This window comes from Aquarana catesbeiana, linkage group LG03 (assembly GCF_042186555.1).
Source record: "Aquarana catesbeiana isolate 2022-GZ linkage group LG03, ASM4218655v1, whole genome shotgun sequence".
NCBI lineage: Eukaryota > Metazoa > Chordata > Amphibia > Anura > Ranidae > Aquarana > Aquarana catesbeiana.
The window spans coordinates 700987638-701002149 of record NC_133326.1 but is presented as its reverse complement, the minus strand read 5'-3'; the positions used below and the strand labels follow the sequence as shown (position 1 = coordinate 701002149).

Here is a 14512-nt window from a genome sequence, read left to right as displayed (position 1 = left end):
CAGCAGCACGCTCCCCACTCGCTCCATAGCAGCAGCACGCTCCCCACTCGCCCCGCAGCAGCAGCACGCTCCCCACTCGCCCCGCAGCAGCAGGACGCTCCCCACTTGCCCCGCAGCAGCATCGTGCTTTTCCTCATCCTGCAGAGACGGCGCTGAGAACTTCCCATTCTCCTACACATGGAATACAAGTCACAGAAAACACACAGAGGGTTCGGCACTTACTGTAGTGTGTGACCAATAGGAATGGTCAAAGGTGAAGTTCTTTGGAGCATCTTTGGGCTGTTTTGGGTTTGAAATACCTAAAAAGAGAAGAAGGAAGAAGACTCAGTCAGACCAACAGCATTACATCCATGAGATCTACCCAATACCAGAGGATTAGTGCCAGGAACCCGGAGACCCTATCACTACTATGGACAGTACCATTTAGACCCAGGGAAGGGGGGGGGGGATATCACAAGTCAGTCCATCCAGTGTAGAGGATAACAGGCACAGGAACCATCAGGACAAAAATATTGAAGGTTCCATCATCAGCTTGTCTATAAAAGGTGTCCTCAGCTGTCATCCGGATCACCCCAACCCCCCCCCCCCCCCCCCCAAGAGTCTGAACCTGGTGAGCTAGAATAACAAAAACATTTTGGACCACCCCCTCAATCCCACAGTGCAGCATAGACGTGTAAAAAGAGCCCATATTGCATTGAGAGACCGTATACAGTTGCGCTCAAAAGTTTGCATACCCTGCCATTTATATTGAAAATATGACTGATCATGTCAAAAAGCTGTCTTTTATTTAAGGATAGCAATCACATGAAGCCATTTATTATCGCATAGTTTTTTGGATCATTTTTTAAAATCATAATGATAACAGAAATCACCCAAATGGCGCTGATAAAAAGTTTACATACCCTGGAATGTGTGGCCTTGGTACAGACACAGAAGCTGGCACACACAGGTTAAAATGGCAATTAAAGGTTCCATTTCCCACATCTGTGGCTTTTCGAATCACAATTAGTGTCTGTGTATAAATAGTCACTGAGTTTGTTAGCTCTCACATGGATGCACTAAGCAGGCTAGACACTGAGCCATGAGGAGGTAGAAAAGAACAGTCAAAAGACCTGCGTAACAAGGTAATGAAACTTTACAAAGATGGAAAAGGATATAAAAAGATATCCAAAGCCTTGAATATGCCAGTCCGTACTGTTCAATCACTTAAGTGGAAAATTTGGGGATCTCTTGATACCAAGCTAAGGTCAGGTAGACCAAGAAAGATTTCAGCCACGACTGCCACAGGAATTGTTTGGGATACCAAGAAAAACCCACAGGTAACCTCAGGAGAAATACAGGCTGCTCTGGAAAAAGATGATGACTGAACAAAATAAAGCTGCATGGTCAAGTTGCCAGAAAGAAGCCTTTACTGTACAAGTTCCACAAAAAAGCCTGGTTACAATATGCCCAACAATACCTTGACGTGCCAAATTGGGCTTTTTTGTGGCATTGGCGCAGTAAAGGCTTCCTTCTGCCAACCATGCAGCTCTTTTTTGTTCTTTAAATTGTGCTCCTTAAAGAGGATGTAAACCCTGATGGGTTTTACTTCCTCTTTGGTTTCCCTGCAAAGGTAAAGCATAATGGGCTACAATGCATCTCATAGTAGCCCATTATGTGTCACTTACCTGACACAGGAGCCTGCGATGTCCCCGATTTCCTCACTGGCAGCGAGCGTCCATTCTTCACCCCTCTTCCTTCCGGGGCCGCGAACTCCAGCTCTGTGACTGGCTGGAGTCGCATGTGCCCGGGAGCCGCCAGTCACGGCATGACCCCAGCTTGAAACGACACAGCGTGCCCTTTCAAGAGTGCACATGCGCCGAATACATCGGCGGATGCGCAGAAGAACTCATCGTACAGGGAAATCATAAATGTCTCCTAAACCGTGTAGGTTTAGGAGATATTTCAAGCACCTACAGGTAAGCCATAATCTAGGATTACCTGAAGGTGAAAGTGGTCTGTAAGGGTTTACAACCACTTTAAAAACAACCACACCATCTTTTTGGAGAGCAGCCTGTATTTCCCCTGTGGGGTTTTTCTTTGTATCCTGAGCAACTCTTCCGCCGGTTGTGGCTGCAAGCTTTCTTGGTCTACCTGACCTTGGCTTGGTATCAAAAGAGCCCCAAATTTTCCACTTCTTAATAAGTGAAACAGTACTGACTGGCATATTGAAGGCTTTGTATATCTTTTTACATCCTTTTCCATCTTTGTAGAGTTTCATTACCTTGTTACGCAGGTCTTTTGACTGTTCTTTTCTACCTCCTCATGGCTCGGTGTATAGCCTGCTTGGTGCATCCATGTGAGAGCTAAGAAACTCATTAAATTGTATACACAGACACTAATTGTGATTTAAAAAGCCACAAATGTGGGAAATTAACCTTTAATTGCCATTTTAACCTGTGTGTGCCACCTTCTGTGTCTGTACCAAGGCCACACATTCCGGGGTATGTTAACTTTTTTATCAGGGCCAGTTGGGTGATTTCTGTTATCATTATGATTTAAAAAAAGGATCCAAAAAAAGAAGTATCTGATAATAAATGGCTTCATTTGATTGCTATCCTTAAATAAGACAATTTTTTGGCATGATCAGTCATATTTTCAATATTAATGTCAAAATTTCACAATTTCTGCCAGGGTATGCAAACTTTTGAGCATGACTCTGTTAAGGCCTTGTGATCCCAGTTTATAGATCGGTTTACTTTACAAATCCCGACACATCAGCCGGTCATCAGATTGTATGAGAACGAGGATTCCTTACAGGTAGTGTTGCCTTGCATCTGGATGACGCATTTGGCATCGTGTGCGAACTCCCGAGAGTTGAAGGGCCGAACGCGGACAGCAACTTTCACTGAGGCACCCGCCATCTTTACCTTCAATCCAAACCCTCAGATCTGTAAGAAACAGGAAGAAAAAAAAAAAAAAAAAAAAAAAAAAAAAAAAAAGGTACTACAGGATTTAATCTTACAGAGGGCCAACTTCATGATATACAAGAAGTATATTTAAAAAAAGAAAAAAAAAAGAAATATATATATATACACACACATACATACATATACATATACACACACACAGTGCATCCGGAAAGTATTCACAGCGCTTCACTTTTTCCACATTTTGTTACGTTACAGCCTTCTTCCAAAATGGATTCAATTCATTATTTTCCTCTAAATTCAACAAACAATATCTCATCATGACGTTTGTTTGAAATCTTTGCAAATTTATTAGAAATAAAAAACTGAAAAAAAATCCCATGTACATAAATAAGTATTCACAGCCTTTGCTCAATACTTTGGTGAAGCTCCTTTGGCACCAATTACAGCCTCAAGTCTTTTTTGAATATGAAGCTACAAGCTTGGCACACCTACAGTGCCTTAAAAAGTATTCATACCCCTTGAAATTTTCCACATTTTCTCTGGTTACAACCAAAAACGTAAATGTATTTTATTGGGATTTTATGTGATAGACCAACACAAAGTGGCACATAATTGTGAAGTGGAAGGAAAATGATGAATGTTTTTCAACATTTTTTACAAATAAATATGTGAAAAGTGCGGCGTGCATTAGAGCTGCACGATTCTGGCTAAAATGAGAATCACGATTTTTTTGCTTAGAGGATAGATCACGATTCTCTCACGATTCTCGCGGCGTAACATCATCTTTCACATTAAAACAAAAAAAAATTGCGCTAACTTTACTGTTTCTTTTTTTTTATTTATTGAAGTGTATTTTTTCCCAAAAAATTGCATTTGAAAGACCGCTGGGCAAATACAGTGCGACATAAAATATTGCAGCAATTGCCATTTTATTCCATATTATAAAATATTAGAATATATATATATTTATTATTTATTTATCTCTAATGTTTGGGGGTTCCAAGTAATTTTTTTTAGCAAAAAATATTGATTTTAACTTAAGAAAGAAGTGTCAGAAAAAGATTTAGACTTTAAGTGGTTAAACTTCCTGCATTTACACGTTGTTTAAAGCTTGGCAGATTGCCCAGGTTATTTGTTTACACAGAGAAGTTTATCCCTTTGATCTAAGAAGGAAGTTAGATACAATGTTTCAAGTTCTAAACTTGGCAGAATGCCTGGATGTTTTCTTTTGACAGCTGAGTGAGCAGATAATCTCTCCACTTGTTTATATGAAAGAATCGTCAAACTCAGCAGGAGAGATCGTCAGGGGAGGTGAATCGAGATCACGATTTTTTAACGATTAATTGTGCAGCTCTAGCGTGCATTTGTATGGCGCCCCCCTGAGTCAATACTTTGTAGAACCTCCTTTCTCTGCAATTACAGCTGCAAGTCTTTTTTGGGGATGTCTCTACCAGCTTTGCACATCTAGAGAGGGACATTTTTGCCCATTCTTCTTCTTTGCAAAATAGCTCAAGCTCTGTCAGATTGGATGGAGAGCGTCTGTGAACAGCAATTTTTGCCACAGATTCTCAATTGGATTTAGGTCTGGACTTTGGGCCATTCTAACACATGAATATGCTTTGATCTAAACCATTCCATTGTAGCTCTGGCTGTGTGTTTAGGGTCGTTGGCCTGCTGGAAGGTGAACCTCTATCCCAGTATCAAGTCCAGAGCGCTCTGGAGCATTTTTCCATCAAGGATGTCTCCGTACATTGCTGCATTCATCTTTCCCTCGATCCTGACTAGTCTCTCAGTTCCTGACGCTGAAAAACATCCCCAGAGCATGATGCTGCCACCACCATGTTTTACTGTAGGGATGGTATTGGCCAGGTGATGAGCGGTGCCTGGTTTCCTCCAGACATGTTGCTGGTCATTCAGGCCAAAGAGTTAAATCTTTGTTTCATCAGACCAGAGAATTTTGTTTCTCATGGTCAGAGAGTCCTTCAGGTGCCTTTTAGCAAACTCCAGGCGGGCTGTCATGTGCCTTTTACTGAGAAGTGGCTTCCGTCTGGCCACTCTACCATACAGGCCTGATTGGTGGAGTGCTGCAGAGATGGTTGTTCTTCTGGAAGGTTCTCCTCTCTCTACAGAGAAATGCTGGAGCTCTGTAAGAGTGACCATCGGGTTCTTGGTCACCACCAACACCAGCAGATGACATGGCTCCCCAAACCATCACAGACTGTGGAAACTTCACACTGGACCTCCTTCAACTTGGATTCTGTGCCTTTCCGCTCTTCCTCCAGACTCCGGGACCACGATTTCCAAATGAAATGGAACATTTTCCACAGTCAGTGATGGTTTGGGGAGCCAGGACATCTGCCGGTGTTGGTCCACTGTGTTTTATCAAGTCCAAAGTCAGTGCAGCCCTCTACCAGGAAATTCTAGATCACTTCATGCTTCCCTCTGCTGACCAGCTTTATGAAGATGCTGATTTCATTTTCCAGCCGGACTTGGCACCTAAATCCCATAGAGAATCTGTGGGTTATTGTCAAGAGGAAGATGAGAGGCACCAGACCCCAACAATGCAGAAGAGCTGAAGACCTCTATTGTTTTATCAAGTCCAAAGTCAGTGCAGCCCTCTAGAAGGACATTCTAGAGCACTTAATTTCACTTTTTGAATTGAATTACTGAAATAAAATTAAAGGGGTTGTAAACCCTCCTGGTTTTTCACCTCAATGCAAACCCCCAGTTTTACTCACCTGAGCCCGTTCGTTCCCACGCTGGAGACGCGCACACCCTCTCTGGCCAGTTTCTCGGCTCTTGATTGATAGCAGTGCAGCCATTGGCTCCCGCTGCTGTCAATCAAATCCAATGACGCGGGCGCCGCCGAGTCTTGCTGTCTATGTTTATGGATGCAGCAACAGGACACGGGAGCGTGCCCGCACGGGTGACACCCGTAGGAGAGCGCTTCTCCAACAGGTCACTCGATGCGAGGGAGGAGCACCGCAGAGGGACCCCAGAAGGAGGAGGATCGGGGGCACTATGTGCAAAACCAACTGCACAGCGGAGTAAGTATGACATGTTTGTTATTTTAAAAGGAAAAAAAAAAAGGGGGAACCTTTAGTGTCCCTTTAACTTTTTGAGGATATTCTAATTTTATGAGATGCACCTGTATTATAGTCATGATGTGCTCCGTGTCTCCCGGTGATGAGATAAGATGTCCTCTACACATTGTATTTCCATGGTGTGAAGCGATGAGGTGTGTCAGTTGCGGTTTCTCTCCCTCCCCAGACAGGAAATTCTATTGTTTCTCAGGGCGGGGGTGACTCACAATTTTTTTTTTTTTATCGTTAATAAGCCCGGTCACTCCCGTCAGGATTGCTGAGATAAGCTCCTCCAATGCTGCAATTACATGAGAACTGACGTCAGATCAGATCCCGAGAAACATCTTCTCCGAGTAAATCATCCGCTCCCCGGAGCTCAGCGAATTATCCGACTAATGGATGGGAGGTGCACTGTGTGTAATGGCAAGTTTTTCATTTAGGACCATCCAGAATGAGTTGCAGATCTGATCATCTGCTGAAACCATTTGGGTCTTCCAAATGGTGCTCTCACACCAAGGTTGGCAGCGATACCCCCTCGTGTGTATACATGCGCGCCCTATGCTGGAGTTTGCAACGGAGTGTTTATTGCGGTGTCTTTACTTTTTTTTTTTTTTTTTCTTTTGTATTGCAAAAAAAAAAAGTGTTATCACCAAGGGGCAAACATGCCCATTTTCGATAGCACTGGGCACACCCACCACATGGGGTTGGAGAAAGGGGCCCACCTTTGAAAGCCCCATAAAGTGATCAGATGGCTCTAGACCAAACTTTGTAAACAAAGGGCCAGTGTACTGTCCTTCAGGCTTAAAGTGATTTTTTTCTTTTAAATAACAAAGCTTTACAAACATGTCATACTTACCTGCTGTGTGCAAGGGTTTTGCAGAGAGCAGCCCCGATCCTCCCTTTTTTTGGGGATCCCCTGGCGGCACTCCTCCTCTTCTCAAGTTCACGTCACGGAGAGCCACATTTTCCATGGGGGCACTCCTGCAGGAGCGCTCCCGAGTCCTTCTGCTGCATCCATTGACACAGACAGCAGGACTCGGCCCCACCCCGGGTCACTGGATCTGATTGACAGCAGTGGGAACCAATGGCTCCTGCTACTATCAATCTATCCAATGAGGACCCGAGACAGCGGCTGGGGCTGCTGGGCTCGTGCTCGGCTCGTCACTGGAACGATCGGTTTAGGTAAGAAAAAGGGGGATCTGGGGGGCAGCTGCAGCACAAAAGGTTTTTCACCTGAATGCATAGAATGCATTCAGGTGAAAAACCTTGAGGGTTTACAACCCCTTTAAGGGGGAGCTAGACTGTGGCCAGTAGTAGCAAATGCCCTGATGTCAGAGTAAATAAAGCCTCATTATTAACTTAGTGCTCCATCATTGGTGTCAGTGGAAGGAATGGCGCTCCATCATTGGTGTCAGTGGGAGGAATAGTGCCCCATCATTGGGAGGAATGGTGCCCCATCATTGGGAGGAATGGTGCCCCATCATTGGTGTCATTGGGAGGACTGGTGCCTCACCATTGGTGTCATTGGGAGGACTGGTGCCTCACCATTGGTGTCAGTGGGAGGAATGGCGCCCCATCACTAGTATCAGTGGGAGGAATGGCACCCCATCACTAGTATCAGTGGGAGGAATGGCACCCCATCACTAGTATCAGTGGGAGGAATGGCGCCTCACCGTTGGGGTCATTGGGAGGAAGAGAGTCATATTATTGGTATCAGTGGGAGGAATGGTGCCCCACCGTTGGTATCAGTGGGAGGAATGGTGCCCCACCGTTGGTATCAGTGGGAGGAATGGTGCCCCACCGTTGGTATCAGTGGGAGGAATGGTGCCCCACCGTTGGTATCAGTGGGAGGAATGGTGCCCCACCGTTGGTATCAGTGGGAGGAATGGTGCCCCACCGTTGGTATCAGTGGGAGGAATGGTGCCCCACCGTTGGTATCAGTGGGAGGAATGGTGCCCCACCGTTGGTATCAGTGGGAGGAATGGTGCCCCATCGTTGGTATCAGTGGGAGGAATGGTGCCCCATCTTTGGTATCAGTGGGAGGAATGGTGCCCCATCGTTGGTATCAGTGGGATGAATGGTGCCCCATCTTTGGTATCAGTAGGAGGAATGGTGCCCCATCATTGGTATCAGTGGGAGGAATGGTGCCCCGTTATTGGTATGAATGGGAGGAATGGTGCCTCACCGTTAGGGTCAGTGGGAGGAAGAGCGTCCTATCATTGGGGTCAGTGGGAGGAAAGGTGTACCAATGGCAAGATAAAGACAAGCAAAAGGGCCGCATCTGGCCCACAGTTTGGAGATCACTGCTCTAGAGTCACATGGATCACTTCTATCTGAAAGTGGATTGTCAGGTCTAAAAAAAAAAAAAAAAAAAAAAATAATATAATAATAATAATAATAATAATAATAATAATAATAATAATAATGATAAAAAAGGGAAAAAAAAAAAAAAAAACCACTAACCTCATGGCTGCTGATTGAATACAATGATGTATATAAAATGTTCTTTAGTAGATGACAGGTTGTGCTCGATAAAACAATCACCTGTGCCTATTACAAATGTGAAATATAATACACAAAACCTAAAATTTACAATCCAAACAGCATCTCATCAACAAATCCTTCAGAGCGGTCTAATAAAAGTTTGCATAGCTATTGATCCGGCAAATCTGCAAGCGCTTTCCTTCTGTGTGAGCCGGGCCGAATGTCCTTCAGGTTATTCTCTCTTCTGAACAAAGGTTCTTTTCTTACAGGCGACAAGAAAAATACCGCATTATGGCCTGGGACCCATTCGCATGTTAGTGCTGGGTGTGCATCACACTCTGAAAGGACCGGACGGCCAAAGCAACCAAAATGTATTGAAAACATGCCCCATTCTTCATAAAACACAACATGCATTGTGGAGTACTTTAAAAACAAGGTACATTCCAAATAATGTGCTCATTGCCAAAACGCAACAGTGCAAATGGGCCGTGAGAGTTCCCAAGGTATGAGGAGTTAAATGTGAGCCCCGGGGAGGGGTATAGTCTGGCCAGGACACCACCCTCACATCTTGCCTTAGCTGAAAAAAATCCCAGGAATTTTCCTCCCCGCTCCGACACTTCCAGGATAAGAGATGAGAGACAATGAACAGAGCGATAGAGGCTGCAACCCAGCCTAGGAAGTGATCCCCACCATAATATACACCACAGATCTTCACCCACCATCATAAGAGGTGATCCCCACCATAATGTACACCACAGACCTTCACCCACCATCACAGGAGGTGATCCCCACCATAATATACACCACAGACCTTCACCCACCATCCTAGGAGGTGATCCCCACCATAATGTACACCACAGACCTTCACCCACCATCACAGGAGGTGATCCCCACCATAATGTACACCACAGACCTTCACCCACCATCACAGGAGGTGATCCCCACCATAATGTACACCACAGACCTTCACCCACCATCACATGAGGTGATCCCCAGCATAATGTACACCACAGACCTTCACCCACCATCCTAGGAGGTGATCCCCACCATAATGTACACCACAGACCTTCACCCACCATCACAGGAGGTGATCCCCACCATAAAGTACACCACAGACCTTCACCCACCATCACATGAGGTGATCCCCACCATAATGTACACCACAGACCTTCACCCACCATTACAGGAGGTGATCCCCACCATAATGTACACCACAGACCTTCACCCACCATCACAGGAGGTGATCCCCACCATAATGTACACCGCAGACCTTCACTCACCATCATAAGAGGTGATCCCCACCATAATGTACACCGCAGACCTTCACCCACCATCCTAGGAGGTGATCCCCACCATAAAGTACACCGCAGACCTTAACCAACCATCCTAGGAGGTTATCCCTACCATAATGTACACCACACCGCTTCACCCACCATCATAGGAGGTGATCCCCACCATAATGTACACCGCAGACCTTCACCCACCATCCTAGGAGGTGATCCCCACCATATTGTACACCGCAGACCTTCACCCACCATCCTAGGAGGTGATCCCTACCATAATGTACACCACACCGCTTCACCCACCATCACAGGAGGTGATCCCCACCATAATGTACACCACAGACCTTCACCCACCATCACAGGAGGTGATCCCCACCATAATGTACACCACAGACCTTCACCCACCATCCTAGGAGGTGATCCCCACCATAATGTACACCACAGACCTTCACCCACCATCACAGGAGGTGATCCCCACCATAATGTACACCACAGACCTTCACCCACCATCACAGGAGGTGATCCCCACCATAATGTACACCACAGACCTTCACCCACCATCACATGAGGTGATCCCCACCATAATGTACACCACAGACCTTCACCCACCATCCTAGGAGGTGATCCCCACCATAATGTACACCACAGACCTTCACCCACCATCACAGGAGGTGATCCCCACCATAATGTACACCACAGACCTTCACCCACCATCACATGAGGTGATCCCCACCATAATGTACACCACAGACCTTCACCCACCATCACAGGAGGTGATCCCCACCATAATGTACACCGCAGACCTTCACCCACCATCACAGGGGGTGATCCCCACCATAATGTACACCGCAGACCTTCACCCACCATCCTAGGAGGTGATCCCCACCATAATGTACACCACAGACCTTCACCCACCATCACATGAGGTGATACCCACCATAATGTACACCACAGACCTTCACCCACCATCACAGGAGGTGATCCCCACCATAATGTACACCGCAGACCTTCACCCACCATCACAGGAGGTGATCCCCACCATAATGTACACCACAGACCTTCACCCACCATCCTAGGAGGTGATCCCCACCATAATGTACACCACACCGCTTCACCCACCATCATAGGAGGTGATCCCCACCATAATGTACACCACAGACCAGTGTCGGGACAAAGTCATAAAGAGCCCAGGGCAAGGATGCCAAACTGAGCTCCCCCCTTCCTATAGGGTTCAGGTCAGGGCGCCCCCGTTCCCTGCAATAAACCTTTGCGCCCAGGGCAGCCGCCCCTTCTGTTCACCCCTTGTACCGGCCCTGCCATGATAAATATTTCACATGGTTACAGTGTTGTATGACCGCGCAATTGTCATTCAAAGTGTGACAGCACTGAAAGCTGAAAAATGGTCTGGGCAGGAGGGGGGTGTAAGTGCCCGGTATGGAAGTGGTTAAAGATTGCAGGACGGATTATGAAGAGACTGTAAAAGTGAAACAGTAAGTGAAATTTCACAGGCAGCAATCAGCAGGCTCATCACTGTAGATTAGAATGAGCTAAAATGAAAGTACAGAGTTTACAACCACTTTAATGTATGGAATGCATAAAGGTGAAAAACATCGAGTGTTTACAACCACCTTTAAAAGTTCCCTTTGCTGGAACTAAGGGGCCAAGCCCAACCCCTGAAAAACAACCCCCACACCATAATCCCCCCTCCACCAAATTATTTGGACCAGTGCACAAAGCAAGGTCCATAAAGACATGGATGAGCGAGTCTGGGGTGGAGGAACTTGACTGGCCTGCACAGAGTCCTGACCTCAACCTGATAGAACACCTTTGGGATGAATTAGAGCGGAGTCTGCGAGCCAGGCCTTCTCGTCCAACATCCGTGCCTGACCTCACAAATGTTCTTCTGGAAGAATGGTCAAACATTCCCATAGACACACTCCTAAACCTTGTGGACAGCCTTCCCAGAAGAGTTGAAGCTGTTATAGCTGCAAAGGGTGGGCCAACTCAATATTGTACCCTACGGGACTAAGACTGGGATGCCATTAAAGTGTGTGTATAAATAAAATATTTATAATATATAGATAGACCTTCTATTTTATATTGTGTCCAGCAATTTAGTGTTAGCTGCTTTTTTAGTTTCTTTATTGTAAGCGCAACAGATTTTTATAATATATATATATATATATATATATATATATATATATATATATATATATATATATATATATTTATTTATTTATTTATATATACACACACACACACACACACACACACACATTTATTTTATTATATATATATATATATATATATATAAATAAATATAAAATATCTTGTATATCTATGGCTCTCTCTAATAATATAATCTATATATAGATTGGCACTCGGTGACCCCGCCGGTGTCAGGAGACGCTCTCACAGACGACCTTCCAGCAGTCATGTGACACCCATGTGGGAAGCACAAGTCCCGATGAAGGGCGGAGTACAATTAAAGTGCATGTCCCCCCCCCCTCTGCTCACATTGATCAGTTGGCGGATGGTGGAGATGAAGGGCCTCATTCACATCCTCACATTACAGAACACATACATTGATTGACACTCCAGGCACTTTTTTTTTTGTATGTTTTGCATTTTTCGTTTTCTCTTTTCATTTTTGCAACTTCCTGGGGAATATGAACATGCGACTTGGAAAAAAAAAAAAAAAAACTATTAACCCTAAAAGCCCCCCCCCCCCAGGAGATGGTGCAGACTTTGCAATCACATAAAATCCCTGTGATTGGCTGTCACAGAGGTCACATGATCGGCAGCCCATCCCACCAGCTCCCGATCACACAGACTGGGACACAGCCCAGTGACTGTACTGGGAGCGCGCTTTAAGCGCTGAAACCTCAGCCACCACGTGCGGTGTGTGGGCATTAAGGACCGGCCTCTCTGTCTTGCTGCACATAAGCATTACATCGTAGGCAAAAAAAGTTAGTGTTTAGTTTTCTTTTTTCGGTTTGATGGGGTGGCTAGGAGTTAGAACCCCTGTCTGGTTTTTACTGCCGTTCCAGGGCTCCATTAGGAGAGATTTACCGTCACTTCCTGTTGGGTGACGTTTTACTAGACAGGAAGTGAGGGGAATCCTCCAAGAGCAACGCAGACTTTCTTTAGTTGCATAGAGGAAGGCTCTAGAACGCGTCAGCTTTAGGCTCCTTTCACACTGGGGCGGATGTGAAAGTCACGCGATTTTGCCACTATTTTTACAGCGATTTTGGACGGGACTTGAAGCAATGCCTGTGTGATATGGAGGTCTCTGGAGCGCAGGTCACATCAAAGTCAGGGACTGCTTTGAAGTCGCACAGATATGAACGGTACTCATTGGAAATCATGGGATGCGACTTGTAATGCAACTTGGCACTCCCAAGTCACACAAGTGTGAAAAGGGGCCTAAAATTTGTCTGTGCCCTTGTTACCGACTTTCCCCTCACTTCCTGTCTGGTGAAACCATCGTCAGCATGGCAGGAAGTGAAGGGAAAATCTCTTTAAATGAAGCCTTGGGTAGCAGGAAAAACCTGACAGGGATTCTAACCAGGGTGGATTTGATTTAAAATCACTAGGAAAAAGGCTTGAATTAAATCCTAATTTTTAAAGAGCAACTGTCATTTCTGTCCTGCAGCCACTCCTCCTCTGACCCCGCTGTTGGCTCCTCCTCCCGACCCCGCTGTGGGCTCCTCCTCCCGACCCCGCTGTGGGCTCCTCCTCCCGACCCCGCTGTGGGCTCCTGCTCCTGACCCCGCTGTGGGCTCCTGCTCCTGACCCCGCTGTTGGCTCACTGACAGTTCCATTCACTTTAGTGGGACGGCTGGTGATGGGGCAGTAACACAACAAGGTGAGGGACGTGGCGACAGCAGGTGAGTGGACGCCCGCTAACAGGCGCTGCCATGATGGATCCGAAATGACAGGTGCTCTTTAAATGTAAGGACTCCTTCTTGCTAGAATCTTTAATATTTGCAAACAAAATGAAGGTTTCCTATTTTGAATAATAAGCTTTCAGGTTAGTAAAACAGTGATATCAGAATCGATTCAATCATACAGTTTGTAGTGTACATTAATTTGCAAAACAATGGGATAAAGGAATATTCCTGAACATTGGGGGGGGGGGGGGTAGTGATGACCAGAGGCACACCTTGGGGGGTAGATGGGGACCAGAGGCACACTTCTGGTGGCGGGGGGGGATGGGGACCAGAGGCAGAGACCGGGAACGTACTGTAGGAGACATGCTAACTGGGATAGACAAAGACTGGAGACACAGTACATGAGTGATTATAGCACTTCCGCCTAGCAGCACTGGGGTCGTTGGTTCGAATCCCAACCACAGCACTACCTGCCTGGAGTTTGCATGTTCTCCTTGTGCCTGTGTGGGTTTCCTCCGGGTACTCCGGTTTCCTCCCACACTACAAAGACTTGCTGGTAGGTTCATAGGCTCCTGTCTAAATTGGCCCCACTGTGTAAATGTGAGTTAGGGACCTTAGATGGTAAGCTCCTTGAGGGCAGGGACTGATGCAAATAGGGTTGTCCCGATACCGATACTAGTATCGGTATCGGGACCGATACTGAGCATTTGCACGAGTACTCGTACTCGCGCAAATACTCACGTTGCCAGATCCAAGTGAGAGAGGAAAAAAACGACTCGGCGCAACCGGAAGTCAGCAGGTGGAACACCGGAAGTGACGTTCCGTGTTGACGTCAGCGCTTGGACATCCCGACGCCC

General features: G+C 46.0%; 1 protein-coding gene across 1 annotated transcript in view; it reads right to left on the bottom strand.

The window, feature by feature from the left end:
- Positions 1–14512, bottom strand: part of KIF1C (kinesin family member 1C) — a gene marked incomplete in the record, with an annotated part of 77711 nt that overhangs the window by 39890 nt on the left and 23309 nt on the right. Inside the window, 2 exon segments of the mRNA XM_073623059.1 lie at positions 223–299; positions 2798–2930. Of these exon segments, the coding sequence (XP_073479160.1) occupies positions 223–299; positions 2798–2903 (183 nt within the window).